This window comes from Balaenoptera borealis (genome assembly GCF_965194805.1).
Source record: "Balaenoptera borealis genome assembly, chromosome: 12".
Taxonomy (NCBI): Eukaryota; Metazoa; Chordata; class Mammalia; order Artiodactyla; family Balaenopteridae; genus Balaenoptera; species Balaenoptera borealis.
The window spans coordinates 5,857,975-5,877,701 of NC_138869.1; the positions used below are offsets into that span (position 1 = coordinate 5,857,975).

At 48.6% G+C, this 19,727-nt stretch overlaps 1 protein-coding gene across 1 annotated transcript in view; it reads left to right on the forward strand.

Moving 5' to 3' along the window:
• The window catches only part of RAB7A (RAB7A, member RAS oncogene family), a 70,359-nt gene that overhangs the window by 34,413 nt on the left and 16,219 nt on the right, over positions 1 to 19,727 (forward strand). The window contains exon 2 of the mRNA XM_082345323.1: positions 19,492 to 19,552. Within this exon, the coding sequence (XP_082201449.1) occupies positions 19,500 to 19,552 (53 nt within the window). The 5' untranslated portion in view covers positions 19,492 to 19,499. The remainder of the gene's footprint in view (positions 1 to 19,491; positions 19,553 to 19,727) is intronic.

A 19,727-nucleotide genomic window follows, 5' to 3' on the forward strand; every position in this document is an offset into this window, starting at 1 on the left:
TAACCACTGTGCCACCAGGGAAGCCCTACAATTCCTATTAAAAAGGCAGGATACACTAATTGTTTTTCTCTAATCATGGGCTCTCAGAATGAGGAATTATTATATGAAATAATCTTCATCAGAATTTACACTTTGTAACATTTTTGGTAGCTGATTATAAAGTCATGACTGCAGAAAGGAATCATATGGTACATTTAGTTCAGTCTTAACACTTGCTGTCCTGATGAGTGTCCTGTCTTCTGCTTCCCATGACAGTGTTTTCCCAGTGCTTCTTGGTATGTCCTACTTTATTCAGCAACTGGTGGTTATTCTGTTTCCTTGATTCAAAACTCGTTTGTTAAACCACTGGTCCAGATCCTGTCCTCTGGAGTGATGCAGTTGGGCACACGTTTACTGTGTATTGAGGCTGCCAGGGTTTGAGTGCCTTTTTCAGTGGAGCACACAAGAGTTCACGTGATGTTTTTGCGTCTGTGTCTGTATAGGTCGAGGGCCAGCTGAGAACCTAGAGATTTCTTCACGTTAGAAGGTGCTCCGGTGTTATTTGGGTTGGGTTAGGCAGGATAGGTGAGTAGGTGTGAGAAGCAGCGATGGTGTGGAGCGGCAGGAAGGTCATTCCAGTTAAAAACATGTCACGGCGGAGTCCGAGGTAGACGGGTCGAGGGCGCTGGATCTGGAGACGTGGGCAGCTGAGGGCAGGGGCCTGGTGTGCGGTCAGGGCCATCACTGCACTGCTGCTGGTTCCCGTGGACATGGGCGGAGGGCTCCTGGCAGCCTCCCAGGAGCACCTGGGGAACCCCTGTCCCGCCCAGCGTGGGGACGGTGAGACAGCTCGTGATTTCTCATCTCTTCTCCGCTTTTGACTTTTTAGTCCTGGGGCCCAGATTATTTTGCTTACTTGGAGTTTGTTCATTGGTTGACGCACGTTTGGATGTGTGTTTTGGAGTTGTACTTCAGCGCAGTGGGCTAGCTGGGGCTTATCGGTGTCCCTGAGGGCTGTGTGTGTTTGTTGCCGATGCTTAGTCCTTGATTAGACTCTTGCTGCTGTTTCTTGTATCTTTAAATGTTAAGAAAGAATATATCTTAATTTTAAGCTTTGTATTTGGTGGAAGATTCCCTAAGTCATGGGGCTCATCTCAGGAAGAAGGGTGGAGACTAAAATAGGTTCTGTAATTGAGCTGTCACAGGACAAGGAGCCCCACAGCGCGCTGAGTTGGAGAATGTTGTACTGGATTAATTTCACCAGGACCCAGTTGTAGCTCCAGGAATTTGAGAAATAGAGAGACGTTGGTCTTTGGCTCCTCTGCCTCTTCATTCTCATATCTTCTCAGGAACACACCCACCTTTTACAGAGTCAGGAATTCAGTGTAAGGCCCAAGGAGAGCAAATTACTTACCTCAGCTTGCACAGCTAGTAAGTTTCAGAGCCCTGATTTGAACCAGAGCCTTCGGGTCCCAAGCACTTGGTTGGTCCCTCATCCCCCAAGTTCCTCTTGCGTGTGAGTGAGGAGCAGACCTGACCCCTCTGGGGGAAAGGAGTTGGGACTCTGCCCCTGCAGCCCTAGCACGCTGACCGGCCTGTGTGTGGCCGCTGTAGACCAAGAGGGGTCTTGTCGCTCTTCACGCTCTCTGCAGAGTATTGCGCTTTGGCCTCTGAACATGAACCAGAATGCTTTAAACCTTTTTGGAAATGTTGGCTGTTAAGTCTAGGTGATGGGTTTTTTGTTGTTGTTTTTGGTTTTGGGGTGTTGGGGGGGCGAGCGGAATGCAGGGTATTAGTTTCCCGAGCAGGGATCGAACCCGCGCCCCCTGCGGTGGAAGCGCGGAGTCTTAACCACTGGACCACCAGGGAAGCCCCTAGGTGATGGGTATTGTTAAAAGATAATTTTCAAGAAAAGGTAAGATCGTGACTGTCATTTAAATATGAAATGAACAAAGAACAGACATACATGGAAGTTGGTAATGTTGCAAGGAACCTGCAGATGGACGCACAACTGGCTTTTCCGTGGTGGAAGTTTGTCCAGATAGAATTCACTTGTGTAGACAAGAGCCATTTGTTCTACCATCATTCCTACAACCTACAGTTGGTCAAGGGCAGTGAGACCCCAGAGTGAAATAGCCCAAGGAAGTGATCTAGAATCGAGAGTCTAAGTAGTGCATCATTTCCCATTGGAGGCATCCCATACTCTTTTTTTTTTTTTTTGGCTGTGCTGGGTCTTAGTTGCAGCACGCGGGATCTTTAGTTGCGGCATGTGGGATCTAGTTCCCTGACCAGGGATTGAACTTGGGCCCCCTGCATTGGGAGCGCAGAGTCTTAACCACTGGACCACCAGGGAAGTCCCACATACTCTTTTTAATTGCAAGTTTCCTTACAGAATATGAGTTGATAATGCTATTCTCTCTCTTTCTTTCCTTTCATATTAAAATTTTTGAACACTTGTTTTAAAAATGTTTTTGCTGGGGAGGCTTTGTGAATTGAAGCCCCCGTGGTTACATATTAAGTTTAATGTACTTTGATGACATGATATGAAATATGGTCTTTATTTTAAAGCTGATGTACTTGGGAACATTTTCTTCTTCAAGTATCCGTTCTGAGAATGATGGCCCTTGTGACAAGGTATGGGACTCCTGGTACTCCTATGTTCCTAGTATCTGACTTGGAAGCAACACCCAAGGTTTCGAGCCTGTAGACCCTTAAACTTTGGGCAAGAGTTTGCTGCTCTAACTAGCATTTCCCCGGGCGTAACTCCACCTGCGCGCTTCAGTGTCGGAGGGGTAAATGCTGTGTAGCCACAGTTTTGTATTCCTTTGATCTTATTCTTTGGAGAGGTGGAGGGATTTGGGTGGTGTGACGGTGCAAAAGTTGAAATTGAAGTTCACTGTTTGGAAGAAACAAACCCATCTTTGGAACTATAAGGGGCTCTTGCACACCCTGGGCAGCCAGCGGCCATTGGGAGTCCTTCTTATGTCTTCAGTTAAATGTGAGGAGGGGTGAGCTGCCCTGCAGGGAGAGTCCTGTTGGGGGTCTGTTGACTGGAGAGCAGCAGGAGCGCTGGGGGGGAGAGGCAGCGCTAATGCAACCTTCACATCCGTAGCCTGGCCTTCGGCCGCAGCTTGTGTTGACTTGGGGAGGAAGGCTGCTGGCTTAGTGATGCTCTCCACCTCGCCCTCCTGTGGACTCTGGTTGAATCTGTCTTCCATTGGTTTCCGCCTTTCCTCTGTTAGGAGGGTAAAGGACACATTTGCTTTTCATCTGATAGAGCTCAGCCTGCCTCTCTGACTTCTTTCCCTCTGTCTTGGTGGCATGTTGTATCATGTGACCTGGGCTTCCCTGCCTGAGATTCTGGAACCTGGACCCTTGAGCGGTGGCATTAACTTGTTGGCACCTAACCTGACCAGGCGTATTACATTCTGCAATGTTTGCTGTACTTGTTTTGGAGCTTTAAAAATTGCCTAGTGTGGAAACAGATTATCACTTACCTGACTGATTTTTTCTTTTTCTTTTTTTTTCGGCTTCTTGATCAGGAAATGGCCAGGAAGAAATTGTTTTGAAATGTAAGTCTAGCTGTGTGAGACACCTCAGTCACCATGGTTCTTCCAAGGGTGCTTGAGAAGAAAATACATGTGACCACCTTACACAGTCGCATCCAGCTCCTAAGAGGATCTGATGAAACTCTGTACACTGTCAGGAGAAGACTTTCACACCTAATCAAAGGAGGATTTCAAGATTTGGTTGACATTTTCGTAATTTTGCCTTACGCAGGCAAACTGTGCCTGTTGATCAGTGTGGTCTGTGTCTGGTCCTTGCTGCGCCTTGTGTCGTGCACAGTATGGTTTGCTTTCAAACAGTTAACTGAACCTCAGTCTCAGTGGGTTACAAAGGACCTAGGGTAGTGTTTGGACCAGTGGCTCCAAATATTTTGAAGTGGGTATGATGCAGCCAATATCTTGCTGTAGTAGTCTAACGAAAAATTCGCATGTTGACTAATACTTTCTAAAGTTTGCCCTTGAGGAGCTAGTATCTTTACTGTGTTTTCAAGAGTGAAAGAAGATGGGCTAGATAATCAGTAATTAAGGGCCATAAATAGAGATTTGAGACGTTTGAGGACTGTCTACTAATGCTAGTAAAATCCTCCAGGGTTGTTTTGACCAGCACCATACCATAGAACTCACTGTGATGATGGAAGTGTTCTCCGTCTGCACTGGCCAGTGCGGTAGGTGCTAGCTGTGTGGCTTGTGAGCACTCAGAGTGTGGCTGGTGTGGCTGAGGAGCTGTATTTGATTCCATCTAAATGGCTAGTGGCTGCTGTATAGGACAGCACAGGTCTAGGCCAGCCTTTCTCCGCCACCTTTCATTATCGCACCTCCCTTCTGCCCCACAGGCCTTTTTAGATTTTGTTTCCCCTAATTGTCTCCCCTACCCCAGTGAAGTTTTAATGCCATGGATGTACTGTGTCTATCTGTTTTTATATTGTGGCTTCTAGAGGGCCACAGACCATTGTTAATAACACCCCCGCTGGGAATGTGTGGCCTGGACTAACCAAGGGTTGGCATTATCGAGAAGCTTAGCCCAACGGCAGTACACTTCCTGGACAATTACAATGACTGCTAAGGCTGGTGGTACCTGTGAGTGCAATTAAGAACATCAAAGCTGAGTGAGTTTTTAGAGGTTTGTAAAATTCTCCACATCCTATGGCATCACCATGTGTTAGTAATGGACAGTACTTTTACAAAGAGGCAGGCATTTTAAGAAGTACAGTGAATCTGATCCAGTCAGAGGTAGGCAACCAGGAAGTTGAGTGATCTGGAAGCCACGTTGCATGGACAGGAGTTTAGAAAAGATGTTGGCACTGGTGATGGAGTGTCTGAGTGTCTCTGAATCCCTCTGCAGCCTTTGACAGCGGAACACTGCACAGGAGGTACTTCATGGTCACTGTGAGTGTGCAGGCAGGAACTGGGCGAGGTGTCGGTGCCACGGAAGAAGTGTCTCTGCTAATAAAAGGTCAGGATAAAATGACTTCTGAGGACCCATTATGGCTGAGTTTAAGGTGATTTGGCTTTGTTCTTCACTTGGCCTTACTTTTCTTTTCCCTATCTATTTATTTATGGCTGCGTTGGGTCTTCGTTGCTGCGCACGGGCTTCCTCTAGTTGCGGTGAGCGGGGGCTGCTCTTCATTGCGGTGTGCGGGCTTCTCACTGCCGTGGCTTGTCTTTGTTGTGGAGCACGGGCTCTAGGCACGCAGGCTTCAGTAGTTGTGGCACACGGGCTCAGTTGCTCTGTGGCATGTGGGATCTTCCCGGACCAGGGCTCGAACCCGTGTCTCATGCATTGGCAGGCGGATTCTTAACCACTGCGCCACCAGGGAAGCCCCCTCACTGTTTTTAGAATCACATAGAACCCCTTGTCCAGCAAGGAGTTGTGAAATAGCCAGCTGAATTTGGCCACTGAAGTTTGCAGTTTAACACTTGAAAGCTGCAAAACAGAATGCTTTGTTCAGCTTACAGAGAATTATGATGGCCTCCTTTTGAAATAAGAAGTGTTTGTAGTTTTCTGTAGGTAAACCCCAGCCTCCAACCCAGTAACTGACACTTACTGGACCCTCAGCAGGTGTTTGAACTGAACTAAGTGTGCTTACCCTTAGGTCATGGTTAGTGACCACTGTTCCTGAAACAAACGGGGATACGTGATTGGACATGTTTAAGTCTGAAGCACGGAGGAGGGATTGCAGGACATGGGATGTTTTAGTCTGAGGTCGTCTGATCGATGTGGCTCAGGATCTTGGGAGCAGTGAGCCATCCTCCTAGGGCGCACATGCCTATACAGTTAATGCACAACAGTAGAAGCAGAGGCAAGAATTCAAATTGTAAGTCACGTAGTGAGCCAGTGCCCACTTCTCAGGTCTGCTTTTTCTTCCATGGCGTTGGCCATGGATCTTCCTCCAGTGACAGGTCTTATGCCAGATGTGACTCCGCTGCAGTGCTTGCTGATGTATGACACAGGGCCTCAGTGCCGGTACGCAGTGTGATTTTAGGAAGCACGTAAGTGAAGGTGCGATTCGTCTTAGATGAGTAACTAGGACCTCAGACACATTTATGTGGGTTAGCATGCGAATGTAGCACAAGTCAAACAGGTAGTGTGAGAGGCTGTAGTGATGAGATTTGGAAAGTGAAGTAATACTAGTTGACTAGGTACAAGTTTCTATTCACTGTTAGAAAAGCCCTCATGTCATAATAGCCACTTACTTAGTAGATTTAATGAGCCAGATAGAGCTTTCTCTGCATTATCTCATTTGTAGGGGATGCTCATTTTCACATGAAAGCACATTTAAGTTCACACAGCTGAATGTGCAAGATGGGATTTCAACCCGTGGTTGTGACCCAAAGCCCATAGTCTTCCCATGGCTATTGCATCTCCCCTGTGGAGGGGTAGCCTTTAAATTGCCTCGCTTGGTCAGTTTCTAGCCATCCTTCTCTCGCTGGTGTTCAGTGTAACCGTTCAGCTGTCTCCCTGAGAGCGTGGGAGCTCCTGCTTCTGCTTATCATTCAGTGGGGCTGTGGTCGCAAGTGCCTTAAGCAGATTGGAATGGGACAGTCAGAGCAGAACTATAAAACAGAACCTGGCCTGGTGCCTTGCACTTAGATACCCAGTGAAAATTTGAATGTTGGAGAAGCCAGTGATGCTTGTTGGAAGAACTCTGGAGCCGGACTGCCTCGTTTCAAATCCTGGCTCCAGGGACTTTCCCTAGTGGTCCGGTGGTTAAGAATCCGCCTTCCAGTGCAGGGGACGTGGGTTTGATCCCTGGTCGGGGGACTGAGATCCCACATGCCACGGAGCAACTAAGCCCGTGCACCGCAACTGCTGAGCTCTTGCGCTCTAGAGCCTGTGCACCACAACGAAAGATCCCGCATGCCGCAACGAAGATCCCGTGTGCCACAACTAAGACCCGACGCAGCCAAATACGTAGATAAATAAATATATAAAAAAAAATCCTGGCTCCAAGATGACTAGCTGTGTGTCCTTGGACAAGTTACCTTACTTTTCTGTGTGTATACATCTTGAGTTCTATGGAGAGGCTGCCATTTGAGCCCGAGCTGAATGGAAAAGCATTGCAAGTGCCAGGACAGTTCTCCCTGTGGCAGAGGCTGGTGCCCGAGGGGTGGGGACGCTTGCTGTGTGCCCCCTGCTCCTTTTACCTGCCTGATGGTCGGACATAATCTTCCCGGGCTAGAGCTGAGGAGCAGCACCGAGGGCTGCGGAGGCCTCTCACGGAGCAGCGCGGTGCACGAGCAGGCACCGAGTCCCCCCTTGGCCCAGGCAGACCTTAGTGAGAGGCGGGGCTAGCCGCGAAAATGATCCAGGCCTGGGACTTCCCTGGTGGTCCAGGAGGGAAGACTCTGCGCTCCCAGTGCAGGGGGCCCAGGTTCGATCCCTGGTCGGGGAGGTAGATCCCGTGTGCCGCAACTAAGAAGCCCACATGCCGCAACTAAGAGTCCGCATGCTGCAACTAAAAAAAAAAAAAAAAAAAAAAAAGATCCTGCATGCCACAACAAAGATCGCACGTTCTGCAGCTAAGACCCGGCGTGGCCATAAATAAATATTTTTTAAAAGAAAATGATCCAGGCCTGGGGAGGAAACGGAGCTGCCAAGGCGTTTCTTTATGTCTTGTGTAATCCGTCTAGATTTTTGCCTACTCCCTTAAACCTTTACTGCTAAAGGATCACAGATCACTGCACACAAGAAAGTAACGTCTCCACCTTTTAAGTGAGAGCACAGACGACAGTTAATACTGTGGCGGATCCAGAGAATGTGCCCTGGTGAGAATGGTCAGCCAGGCTTTTCCTGCTGAGTGACGGGCAGGAGGCTTGAAGTCTTCATGTGAATAAGCGCTAGCCTTGTGCCCGGAAGCTTGGCATCATCAGTGTGGGCCGAGCCTAGAAGAAGGCGCTCGCGGGGGCAGCCCCTGGACCCGTGTCTCCACCAGGGAAGGCTGTGCTCTCCGGGCCCGTGCACGGCCCCGTGGGGGTTGTCCCCCGAGCCCTCACTTGCGGGGCCCCGTGGGGAGTGGCAGGCGCACCTGAGACGTGGGGCATGTGGGGGGAGATGAGGCCTGCTGGGAGCAGTGTTGCCAGGTTAGACGAGGTGGCTCCCTCCAGAGGTTGCCTGGAGCAGCGAGGTGGCTGTGCTTGGGCTTGGTGTGCAGCTCAGGCCTCCCACCTCGGTGACGTTGTACTCCCGTGTCCCGCCTGTCTTGGCCCCGGGCCTGACACTCCACAGTCCGGCTCTGTCTCATCTCAGTCCCCTAGCACTTTCCCCGGGGCTTCCTGGGGCTGTCTCTGAAGCTTACGAGGAGTTGAAAACAGTAAAGTGTCCTGACAGCGTGGACACACTGAGTGCTCCTTCTGAGGCATCGCGTGTGCACTTGTTTAGTCTTGCTTTGGAAGATGTTCGGTATTTCTGCCGGTTGGGTTCTCTCTTCTACACCACTCTTGTCTTGAAGTCCATGTTTGTCCTGCCCTGTGTATTGTTTGTCTTCTTGCCACCAGGCAGCAGCCTTTAGGAGGCAAGGTCCACCAGCATTGTTCTTCGCACTCCGTCCAGGGAGTGCTGATGCGCCCGTGTTAGCACAGGGCTGTAGACTGAAGTCATAAATCCAGCACAGTTAACAGTGAAACTTAAGATGTAACTAAGTACAACCATATCTTTTAAAAATAGCTTTGATTGCAAGATTACCCCAGGCCCTCTAGCATTGGAGGAAAGGAGAATATGATAAAATTCAACTGAGTTCATATTTTTCATAGTCTTGGAAATCCCTGTAAACTATAACATGGAAGTAGGTGAATGTGAATCTCAGAATACCTACCTGTTCCTTACCAGATCCTTGAGTCAGTTAAAGCAGTGGCTCTTGAACTTTGCAGAGTACAAACTGATTCAGCAAGGCAGGAAATTCCACACGTCCTGTACACTGCCCCCAGCCATTTATCTGCCCTCTTTGGGCAGATTCCATTCTGGGTTGGTCAGAGATACTGGCAGTATCTCTGCTTTTAGTGGGGTTTTCCTACAGTGAAAGGTAACTATTACTCAGATTCTTTATCACATCTGTATTTTGATCCATGTCTGTCCTCCACTCAGTTATATATTTGCCACTTAAAGACATTTTGAGCATTGACCATAAGCAAACCATATGCGTAATTGAGTAAAGACTTTCTCTTGTTTATGTCAGGGTCACTTCAAACTTAGCATGTCTAAATCAAACATAATTCCCTTCCAAAAAACGCCCGGCTCTTTTTCAGGGTTCCCTGTCCGAGGATGCTTTTCGTTGCGTTGCGTATGAGCCTGGGCGCTTCGTGGCACGCCCCTCGTGTCCTGCCTCTTCTCAGTCCAGTTCATCGCTTGGTGCGGCCCCTCTTTTCTTGACCCTGGGAGCACCTCCGTTCCCCTCAGTCTCACCTTGGCTCTGGTGCAGCCCCCTTGCCTGGAGGTTACAGCAGCCTCTTCACCGTCCGCTGGAGGGTCTCCTGCTCAACACTGCCCCCCCCCCCCCATGGCAGGCAGGTTGATGGCGTCACAGCATGAACACTACTGTGTAAGAATCGCAGAGGGTGGGCTTCTCAGTGCTCTGGTTTCAGGGCCGCGCCGTGGCCTGCTAGGTCCCCTGTGATCTGGCCGTCAACCCCCAGGTGTTCGTTTCTCCCTGCAACAAGGCCTTTGCATGCTGCATGCGCTGGTTTTCCTGCCAGGGAAATTTTGGCGTGCTTTTCCTCCTTCAGATCCAGATTCAGGCAGATCTTCCTGGAGGAATCCTTCCCTGAGTCTCCCAACTAAGGTAATTACTCTTAAAATTAATTTAATATGTCTCGATCACGGTAGTATTTTAAAGTAGTTGGGCAACTCCTTAATGTGCTTTTCTCACTAGACATTTTTACTGTGTAATGAAAGAGTGTCTATCCCCACCCCTTGGGCCCTCAAAGTGTCCTTATGAAGGCTTCTAGTAACATCTTCCTGCTGAGTTTCCCACGTGGAGGTGGTGGTTCTAAATGGAACATCAGACCAGCAGCTTATTTGCTAATATCATTACAGTAGAAGTCTTACTTGGAGCATACAGGTTATGCATTATCTGCAGACCACGTATTTCAAGCTGTATAACCCCAGAGTCTCAGAGCAAACGGCACCCCTGCGTGGATGGCACGGGCACAGCGGTGCTTGGTTAGAGGACCGCAGTCCAGGGCGGAGAGCCTTTCGAGGACGGCGGCAGAGGTGAAGATGGTCTTGCAGGTGACTGTCGTCCTGTCCTGCACTGCCCGCAGGCTTCCACGTGGTCAGAGGGCCATGCGCTGAGGGTTGACCTCTTCCACCCAGAGGGCCCTGTAGAGCCCCGTCCTCCCCTGGCAGTGCGGGAGAGTGTAGCGGACACAGGGGAGGGAGGCTTGAGTGTGTCCTGGGCTCTGGGGAGGCCAGAGGAAGCTTCTCAGTGAAGGCAGCATTTGACCTTAAGGGAGTGAGGAATAGCTCGCCACAGACAAAGCTTGGTGCCCTGGGAATGTATAAGCAAGATTCAGGGGTTTAGGGTTATTCTGAAACAGCTGTGTTGAATGAAGGGAGATTGGGAACCGGCCAGTGGAAGGGCACGGAAGGTGTGCTAGGCCAGGCCGATGACTTAGGGGAGAGGAGAATAGTGCAAACAAGGCAAAGGCCAGTCACAAGTAAAAAGGAGGCCTAACTGCCTAAACGCCTGTTGTACATTCAGAGGTAGTGATCGTCTTGACCCGTTGCTAAGTTCTGTGTTCCAGCCTAATCATGTCTCCGTTCCTAGAACACCAGCACTGTCCTGAGCGCCCCGGAAATGACTGGATGATGCCACAGAAGTGGCTTTTGGCCTCTTACATTTTTCTCTCCTTCACTTCCTTGTACCTGCTTTTGGTCCCTGTGCCACCTGATAGTGGAGTTTCCAAACATCTCCAGTTTCCATCTTTCTTTATTGGTGGGACGTTTTTGCTACTGTTTGAAGTTATGACTTCAGTTTTAGTTCTGTAGCTTTCAAAACGTTATTCAGTGATGCTTTCTTTTGCCTCTCCCCTGGGCTTAGAACTTGTAAGCCATTTTCATTTTTAACCCAAGCCAGTCTGTCACACCCCGTCCTTTTTCCTCTTTCTTGTAGTAGAATATTTCCTAGATTTGCTAACCCTTGGGTTGTTAAAGTAGCCACGCTTCAACTCCCATCCCCAAGGGCACGCTGGCCACCCTTAACAACACTAAGTTGTCTTAACCTTCCTGCTTCCCCAGGTGAGATGAGCGGATAAAATGCTTATTAGCCTGGAGACAGTCAGTAGTGAGCTTGCAAGGGAAGCAGTTGGTGATGAGAGCTGACTACAGGCATCAAAACGGTCTGATTGAGCTCCGGCCTCTGGGTAACTAGCCCTCCTTCACGGACTGTGACCTGTGTTCCCCAGGCCCGTCAGGCAGACCTCCCTTCTGCAACCAGCATGACTTCCTTCCTTCCTTCTGCCTACTGGCTGGGAGGTGCTGTTGAGAGACGTTTTTTATTCACCTTACAACATTTTATGGCTGTTTCCTGATACTTTAGAACCCTTGCACAGTGCCTTTTAGCCACTGGAATTGAAGTTGTCTGGATGGTATTATTGGTTGAAAATTCTGATCTCATTCTGACTTTTCTCTTTCCTTCTTAAGCTTCTCTGGGATGGGAATCCAAATTAATATTTGTGTTACCTTTTTCTCTCTCAAACTGATGTTAAGTTACCTGTGGGACTTTCCTGGTGGCTCAGTGGTAAAGAATCCGCCTTACAATGCAGGGGACGCATGTTCGATCCCTGGTCAGGGAAATAAGATCCCACACGCCACGGGGCAGCTAAGCCTGCGCACCACAACTACTGAGCTCTGGTGCCTAACTAGAGCCCGCGTGCTGCAAACTACAGAGCCCATGCGCCCTGGAGCCCGCGCGCCACAACGAGAGAAGAGAAAACCCGCATGGCACAACTAGAGAGAAGTCTGCACACCACAACGAAGAGCCCACGTGCCACAGCAAAAGATCCTGTATGCCACCACTAAGACCCAATGCAGCCAAAAATAAATAAATAATAAATCTTAAAAAAAAAAAAAGTTACCTGTTCTTATCAAAACCCTAAGATAATTTTTTATTTAGGCCTCCTTTTTAAGTGGTATTTGCTAGACACTTTCAGATTTCTGCGGTGGCAAAACTAACACTCCTGCTTGCCCCGCAACCAGAGGCTGATTATCACAGATGGCCAGAGATGATTACCAAGCCTTATTAATCAAGTCTTGATTTCTCTTCCAGATACTCCTTGTGTGTTAAAAGTGTGAATTGCATTTACAGTTTTTACTACAGGAAATCTCAGGTGTTACAAAAGTAACGAGACCAGTGTTATGAACGTCCCTGCCTCCCCCCGGTGACTCAGCCTCAGTTATCATCTCGCCCCCGTCTTTGGCTGTGCACGTGGTCTCACCCTGTAGGTTATTTGAAGCATGAAATGCCGTTATGATCTTGGTGATCAACCCAGTGTAGTGGCTGAGATGAAGGTCTTTGTAATCAGTCCTGGGCTCCAATCTTATGTCTGAATATTTTTAGAAATGCAGTGACCACTTATGAGCTTCTGTTTCCTCATCTGTTAAGTGGGAATTCAACCCTATGGGCTTGTCCTGAGGATTAAGTAGACAACCTCACTGAGGCCTGGGGTGCAGTTCACTAGCTGGAATTTGCTTCTTGCTGTTTCATGGGCTGTGCCCTTCCACTCTTTAGGTCCTAGTCTGCTTCCTCAGTTTGGAAAGTTAGAAAAAAGAGTCTGGGGGCTTCCCTGGTGGCGCAGTGGTTGAGAGTCTGCCTGCCAATGCAGGGGACACGGGTTCCATCCCTGGTCCAGGAAGATCCCACATGCCACGGAGCAACTAGACCTGTGAGCCACAACTACTGAGCCTGCGCGTCTGGAGCCTGTGCTCCGCAACGAGACCGCGATAGTGAGAGGCCCGCGCACCACGATGAAGAGTGGCCCACGCTCGCCGCAACTAGAGAAAGCCCTCGCACAGAAACGAAGACCCAACACAGCCATAAATAAATAAATAGATAGATAGATTTAAAAAAAAAAAAAAAAAAAAAAAGTCTGCCTACAACAGACACTACTGCTCAGCTTGACGACCAGCACGGTAATATTATGTGAGTTCAGATGCCTTCCCCGTCTCTCCACGTAACCTTCTCCAAAACTTTATCAGCAGACATCGCTTGCCTCCCTCTCTCGAGCCTTGAAGTCCATCAGTTTGGAGAGCAAGAAGACTGCTGGGTTTCTCTAATGGTCAGGAACAGAGCCCAGACTCTTGGAAGGCAGTGGGATGCTGGTTAAAGTTGAGAATGGTACTTTTATTCTGCTCAGAAGCCTACAACTTGTGAAGTCTGTGTCCCAGTGTTGCTTCCTTTGCGATGTTATATTTAGACCATGTGTGCAGTAAATCACATTCTAGTAGGTAAAATAGGCAGAGACCATCAGACAACTGAGAAATACTTGGTGGAGATGTTCGACTCTACTAATGTAAGGAGTACAGATAGAACCCGTTGACCCTCATTTCTAGCTGTCTATCTGATTAACAGTGATCTGTGCTAATGATAGCTGGGGGTGGTGAAATTGGAATACTAGTTCATTGCTGGCGCGGGTGGAAATAAAGTTATTCTGGAAACTAATTTGTCAGCGTATTTCAAGGGCCTTTCAAATACTTATACTATTTAGCTGAGTAATAACTCATTTGTGAGTCTGATCAGATTGTATACATAGGTTCATCTCATTATAACTAAAAGCAACCACTTAATAACAAAGGAGTGGGATTATCCATATGCTGAAGTATTATCAGCCTTGATAGCGTGGGAAGATATTTAATGTAGAAAAAAATGGGATGCAAAGTTATGAACAGTATGATCTCAACCGTTGGAAGGAAAACTGGAAAGACTTATACCCTGATGCTAATAGTGATTGCTTCTAAGAGATGGAACTGTGTTTGGCCTTTGTCTTTGCTTCATTCTTTTGTACTTTTCTGAATGTTGTACAATTCAGTACTTCAATGGGGGCAGAAAAGTCAACTGTCTGGTTAGGCTGTAGCTGTTAAAGGTAGGCAACTTGGAAACACAGACCAAGTAAAAATGTTAATGGACTATAGAAAATCAATTGGTTTAACTGTCCCAGCTTTGTTGAACCTTTAGCACTTGTTCAAATATTTTGTGCCATCATTGGTTTTGTATCAGACACACATGTAAACCAGAACAGCAGTTTTTGACCTCACGTCACTGATTTCCAAACCTCGTGTGTGTACCTCAGTCCCCAGAGGGAGCTTTTTTAAATGCCTAGTTGCTGGTGAACCAGGGGAAAGCTGGTATTGCCGAGTGGCAGGGCAGTCAGGTGTTGGGTCTGGGCTTGCACACCTGATCACTCCAGCTCTGCCACTGGATTGCTGTGTGACCTTGGACGTGATGACACCTCGTTCAGTTTCACCCCCTGCGCTTTACACTGTTGTCTTGACGGCTTTGCAGACACTTTGCTCTCACCTCCTTGGCCCTGCTTCTCCCTGTAGAGCCTCACCTCCACTTGAGCATAGGCAAAGTCAGCCTACCTCCAAGAACTCAGACTTGGCGGTGGCCCGCTGACCCCCAGCTTCCTGCTCTTCCCCACCCCAGCCCTTTATCCTCCTTGCCCTCCGCTGACCCCTCTCCGTCAGTCCCTTTCTGTCCTCACTGACCCTGCCGAGCCCAGAGTTGGGAACAGTATTTTCCTGATGTTTTTACCTGCTTGGGGCGTCCTTATTTTGTCTGCCTTTATGGCCAGCTGGCTGCTGTGCTTCAGCAATGAAGAAAGCGGCAACTCCAGCTGATGGGGGGAAGTTCTGGTTTTTGATTCATTACACGGGAAACACTGTACGTGAGGGGAAGACTCGATTCAGCGTATGGAATAGTTAGTGTTTGTTCTAAAAAAAATGCTTGTTCTTCCAAGGAAGAATGCACCCCAGAGCACACTGATCAAGTTTGGTTTGATAGTAGAAGGAAGGAAGTGTGTTCTGAATATATCTTATTCTAGAAAGGCTTTTAGAGAGCTTCCTGGATTAATGGATGCTATCTAAAATGTTCGTTTCCAGGCAACAGGGGTTAGGGACCTCATACAGCTCCCTCCGTTCTCTCTGCCTGCTTCCCTTTCTCCTGTAAAAGTGTAAAAGAAAGTGGTCTGTGCATTGAAGAATGGTTTTCCACTTAGAAATTTCTAACTTGGTAGGATTTTTAAAAGTAATTTCAGTCTTCGAAAATTCATGAAGGTGGTGATGGAAATGGGTAACAGAAAGCAGAAACTGCCAGTGAAGGTTTTAAAGCCACTGCTTCTTGTGGCAAAAGTTGTGTTCAGGGTTTCGTTTGGTTTTGTTTTTTTCTTAGCTCTTTTCTAGAAACAAGTGCCCCATTCTTGGTCCTGGAGAACATTAAGTACAAAAACATAGCTCTTAGCTTCTGCCAGTTTAAAGCCATCAGCGTCCTGGTGAAGCCAGCCGGGGGTTTCCTCCGGGCCGGCGCCCTGTTTGCAAAAGCCCGACTGTTCACAGGCACCGAGCGAAGAGGAAAGTCTGCCTTTAGGTGCACCTCATGGCGAACAGGAATATTGTTGTTTTTTTTTTTAATTAATTTTTTAATTTATTTCTGGCTGTGTTGGGTCTTCGTTGCTGCGCGCGGGCTTTCTCTAGTTGCAGCAAGCGGGGGCTACTCTTCATTGCGGTGTGCGGGCTTCTCATTGCGGTGGCTTCTCTTGTTGCGGAGCACAGGCTCTAGGCGCGTGGGCTTCAGTAGTTGTGGCACGCGGGCTCAGTAGTTGTGGCTCATGGGCTTTAGAGCGCTGGCTCAGTAGTTGTGGCGCACAGGCTTAGTTGCTCCGCGACATGTGGGATCTTCCCAGACCAGGGCTCGAACCCGTGTCCCCTGCATTGGCAGGCAGATTCTTAACCACTGCACCACCAGGGAAGCCCCAGGAATATTCTTGCAAGCAGAAAATTTACCTGAAAAATCAACAGGTGAACATTTTCCTCCAAAATGGAAATAGCTTTTTGAGTTTAAAAGACATGTGCTCTTCACACGAGTATAAAGAAAACGCAATCGTCTGGAATCCCACCACCCAGGAAAACCTGCTAATCTTGTGTGTATTCCTTTCAGCTTCATGCACAGCCATTCTTACATTACAGCTTTACTCCTGTGGGGATCTCTTGTGGAAGGTGAGGTTTAAGGATGTTAATTCTGGCTCTCACCACTTGGTAAATGGTTCATCCTTTTGCTGCTGAATTTTGTTAACGCTGGACATGCCGAAATTGTTCCTTTCTGGAGTCTCTTCTGTTTATTCCAGCCCATGGTGTTCATACTGTATTTTTATAACATACTTTCCAAGACTGTTAGGCAAATCCCTGTCATTACTCTTTTTTGAGAGGAATGGGAGGGACTCTTGTGCATTTATTTTTATGAATAAAGTTATAATTACTTCATCAAATTCCAAAAAAACCCTTGGAATTGTTAGGGAAGAATTCCTGTCTTTACATGGAGGCTTCCTATTGGAGGTATCTCTTCATTTATTCAGATTTTGTCTCAGTAAAATTGTCATTTTTCTCATTTAGATGCCGTATGCTGTTAATCATTGCAACAGTGGTTGTAGTGTAAATTTGGAAAATCCTTCAGGAAAATGAATTAGCACAAGTTATGAAAATGTTTGTACTTTTGACTCAGTTACCCCATTCCTAAACAATACCCGTGGGTTAAGGTGGACAAAACCCTTTCCTGTGAGTGAGAATTTGCCCTTTGTTTAACTTTCTAGCTGTTTCCCTGGGAACCCCACTAAAGGCAGCGCGGTTTGTGATAAAATGTCTCCTGGTTGGTGATTGCATCTGCCAGATGGGGAGGGGCTGTGAGTACCTCATGGGCCCCAGGCCCACTGGAGCACAGTGGCTCTCGCGCTGGACGTGTCCCCCGTGGGGAGCCCCCCCAGGAATGAGGGCTCAGAGTCAGGGTGGTGAGTCCAGGCCGCCTCCCTGTGCCTGAGCTGTCTGCGGTGTGGGCTGTCGCGAGGACAGCCAGCGAGCTGTGTTCCTCAGGGCCGGCGTGGCCTGCGATAGTCTCGTGAGTTTGAGCCTGAGAGACCTCCCCAGCGGTATTGCTGCGGCCCAGGAAAATGACCCCACATATGGAAGTTCAGAGCTGTTCCTTATAGCGTTGTTTTCCCCAGATTTTTGATATATTAAACAAAAGGTAGGAATGGGTATTAAAATGCTTAATTCACTCAGAGAAGTATTAGACACTGAGACTGTCATGGAAGCAAGTACTGGAAAACAAGGCTAAATAGTAACATGGGAGAGACAGAATACCGGGTTATGTGCGGGGCTGGGCGAGCTCTGATGGGGACTCGGGACTTCCCGGCTGCGCCCTCCGCTGGGTTCTGGGGCTTCTGTGACTGGGTGTGCAGGTGAGGAAAGACGCTCAGGTGTCGTGCTCTGCTGCCCAGGAGGGTCAAGGTGGCCACATGGGCCCACCTGCCACCGCTGTGAGCAGAAACCTGAGAGGACACAAACGTGAGGTCTGTCGTGTGGGAGCAGGGTGGGTGAAGTGTGTTTCTTATTTCCTTCTAATATGAAATAATACTCGATGCACCGTGAACCTTACTAAACCAGGTCATGGAAATCCCTTTTCCCATTCTCAAAATCAGTGACTTAAATATTCTTTAAGAATTTCTTTGTAAATCTCACCTTCTTTTCATACCTTTCCTTAATTTGCCCTTTGGATTTGAAACTTGTCCCAACTGTCATAATCTGATCTCTAGCCCAAAATATGGTACCAGACCTTGGGATGAGACTCTTAAACTTTGGTCAAGGTAGTCCCTAGGGAGGAAGGTAGGGCTGTGGATCTCATGGGTGATTGGGGGTGTGTACCTTCTAACTGCAGAGAGAAAAAACCAACACCAACCCTAGATCTGATGGAAGACCAAAGGAAGCAGGCAGAACTCGGGCTTGTCTTGTGCCGCCCCCAGCTAGCACTGGTGAGCGCTTCATAGACAGAAGTTGGTGTCTGCAGAGACGGCACAGACACGAGGCTTTGGGCTCTGAGACAGCTTGCCCCAGGCTGGGTCGTGGCGCCTGCTAACTGCCTCTGGTCCGACTCCCGTTCCCACACCATTTCTGAAGCCGTGGAAGACACCACTTTCGGGAGTGTAGGGCTCGCCATCTAATCCCGCCCGTACTTTGCTTAAGTATAAACACTCAATTTCCCCCAGCTCCACGGAAGGTAGGAGTTGGATATTGCCCCGTAACTGTTCGTGGTAGTCTCCTGCCCTGGCTACTTCAGCGTCTCCTGAGGATAATGGCCAAGGCTAGAGGTTCTCAGAAGGCATAGGTGTCATTTCTGAGGCTCACATGCAATCATAAATTCCTGATTCTAGAGGAGGTTGCAGCTCTCTCCTGGGGATCGGCTGCCTGAGGAGTGCTCCTCTGGCAGTTTTTAGTTAAGTCACTGACATTGGGGTCCAGAATTTAGGACTCCTGCTTTCCTGAAAGTTGTTCATCTTCTGAAAGTTACTGGGTCAGACCCTGAGGACTGAGGGGCAATTAAGACAGGAGGCCGGTGTTGATAGGTAAATTGACCAGGCGGTCACGTGGTGGCAGGGAGTTGAGCACAGATTAGGCCTCTGACATGTTGTCTGGTCGAGGCTGTGGAAGGCTACCTGAAAGGCTTTCTGGGGAAAGGTGGTCTCAAGAGCTGCGAAGTCAAATATTAATTTGTGCATTAACCCAATATTTGATAATTCTCTACTTGGCACTGGAGAATAAAACCGTGGGGAATAAAACTGTTTTCACAGAAATTATTAGGAAAGGGAGAAGAGAAATGAATATAATACATTAAAATGTCAAGTACAGTTGACCCTTGAACAGCACGAATGACGCGACCCTGCTTGGTCGATGCTGTGGATGCGGGACCGCAGATGCGGAGGGCCGACTGTAAAGTTATAAGCGATTTTCAGCTGAGTGGAGGGTCAGTGCCCCTAACCCTTGAGATGTCCAAGAGTCAACCGTAGTGGTGAGTACTCTGAAGAAAAATACGGCAGAGTAAAGGGACAGACGGCAAACGGGGAGAGGGTGTGCTGCTTTACTTCACATAAAGTGGTCACCTCCGAGGAGTGATGTTTGAGCAGAGGCCTGCCTGAAGCAGGACCCAGCTGTTGAGTAAATGGAGCATTGATCTAGCATCCAAGTGGAAGAATCATTCCTTCAGACTCCTCCCAGGGGCGGGATGGCCGAGCTCTTGGGTCCAGAGTTCCAGTACTGATGCTGTGTTCTGTCGAAGGCCCTGGGTGGCGGGGAGCAGCCGGCGGAAGGGCTCAGGCGCGGTGCTCTTGGGGCTGCGAGACGTTCTGTGCCCAGGGGGGTGGGCCCCCTGGGTGTTCCCTTCCTGCTCACGTGCGCTCTCCTCTCTTCCAGCTTGAAGGATGACCTCGAGGAAGAAAGTGCTGCTGAAGGTCATCATCCTGGGGGACTCTGGGTAAGTGTCCCTCCTGCACTGGGGCGAGCACGCTGGCCTGGACTTACACTTCACCCGCTTGGAGCTCATGCCCTCTGTGCTGACATTTGCTGCTTCCATCTCTTAACAGCCGTGCCCTTAGGGCCCTACGTTTCCGTGCTCTTAGGAGCACAGCAACAATCTGAATGACCCCTGG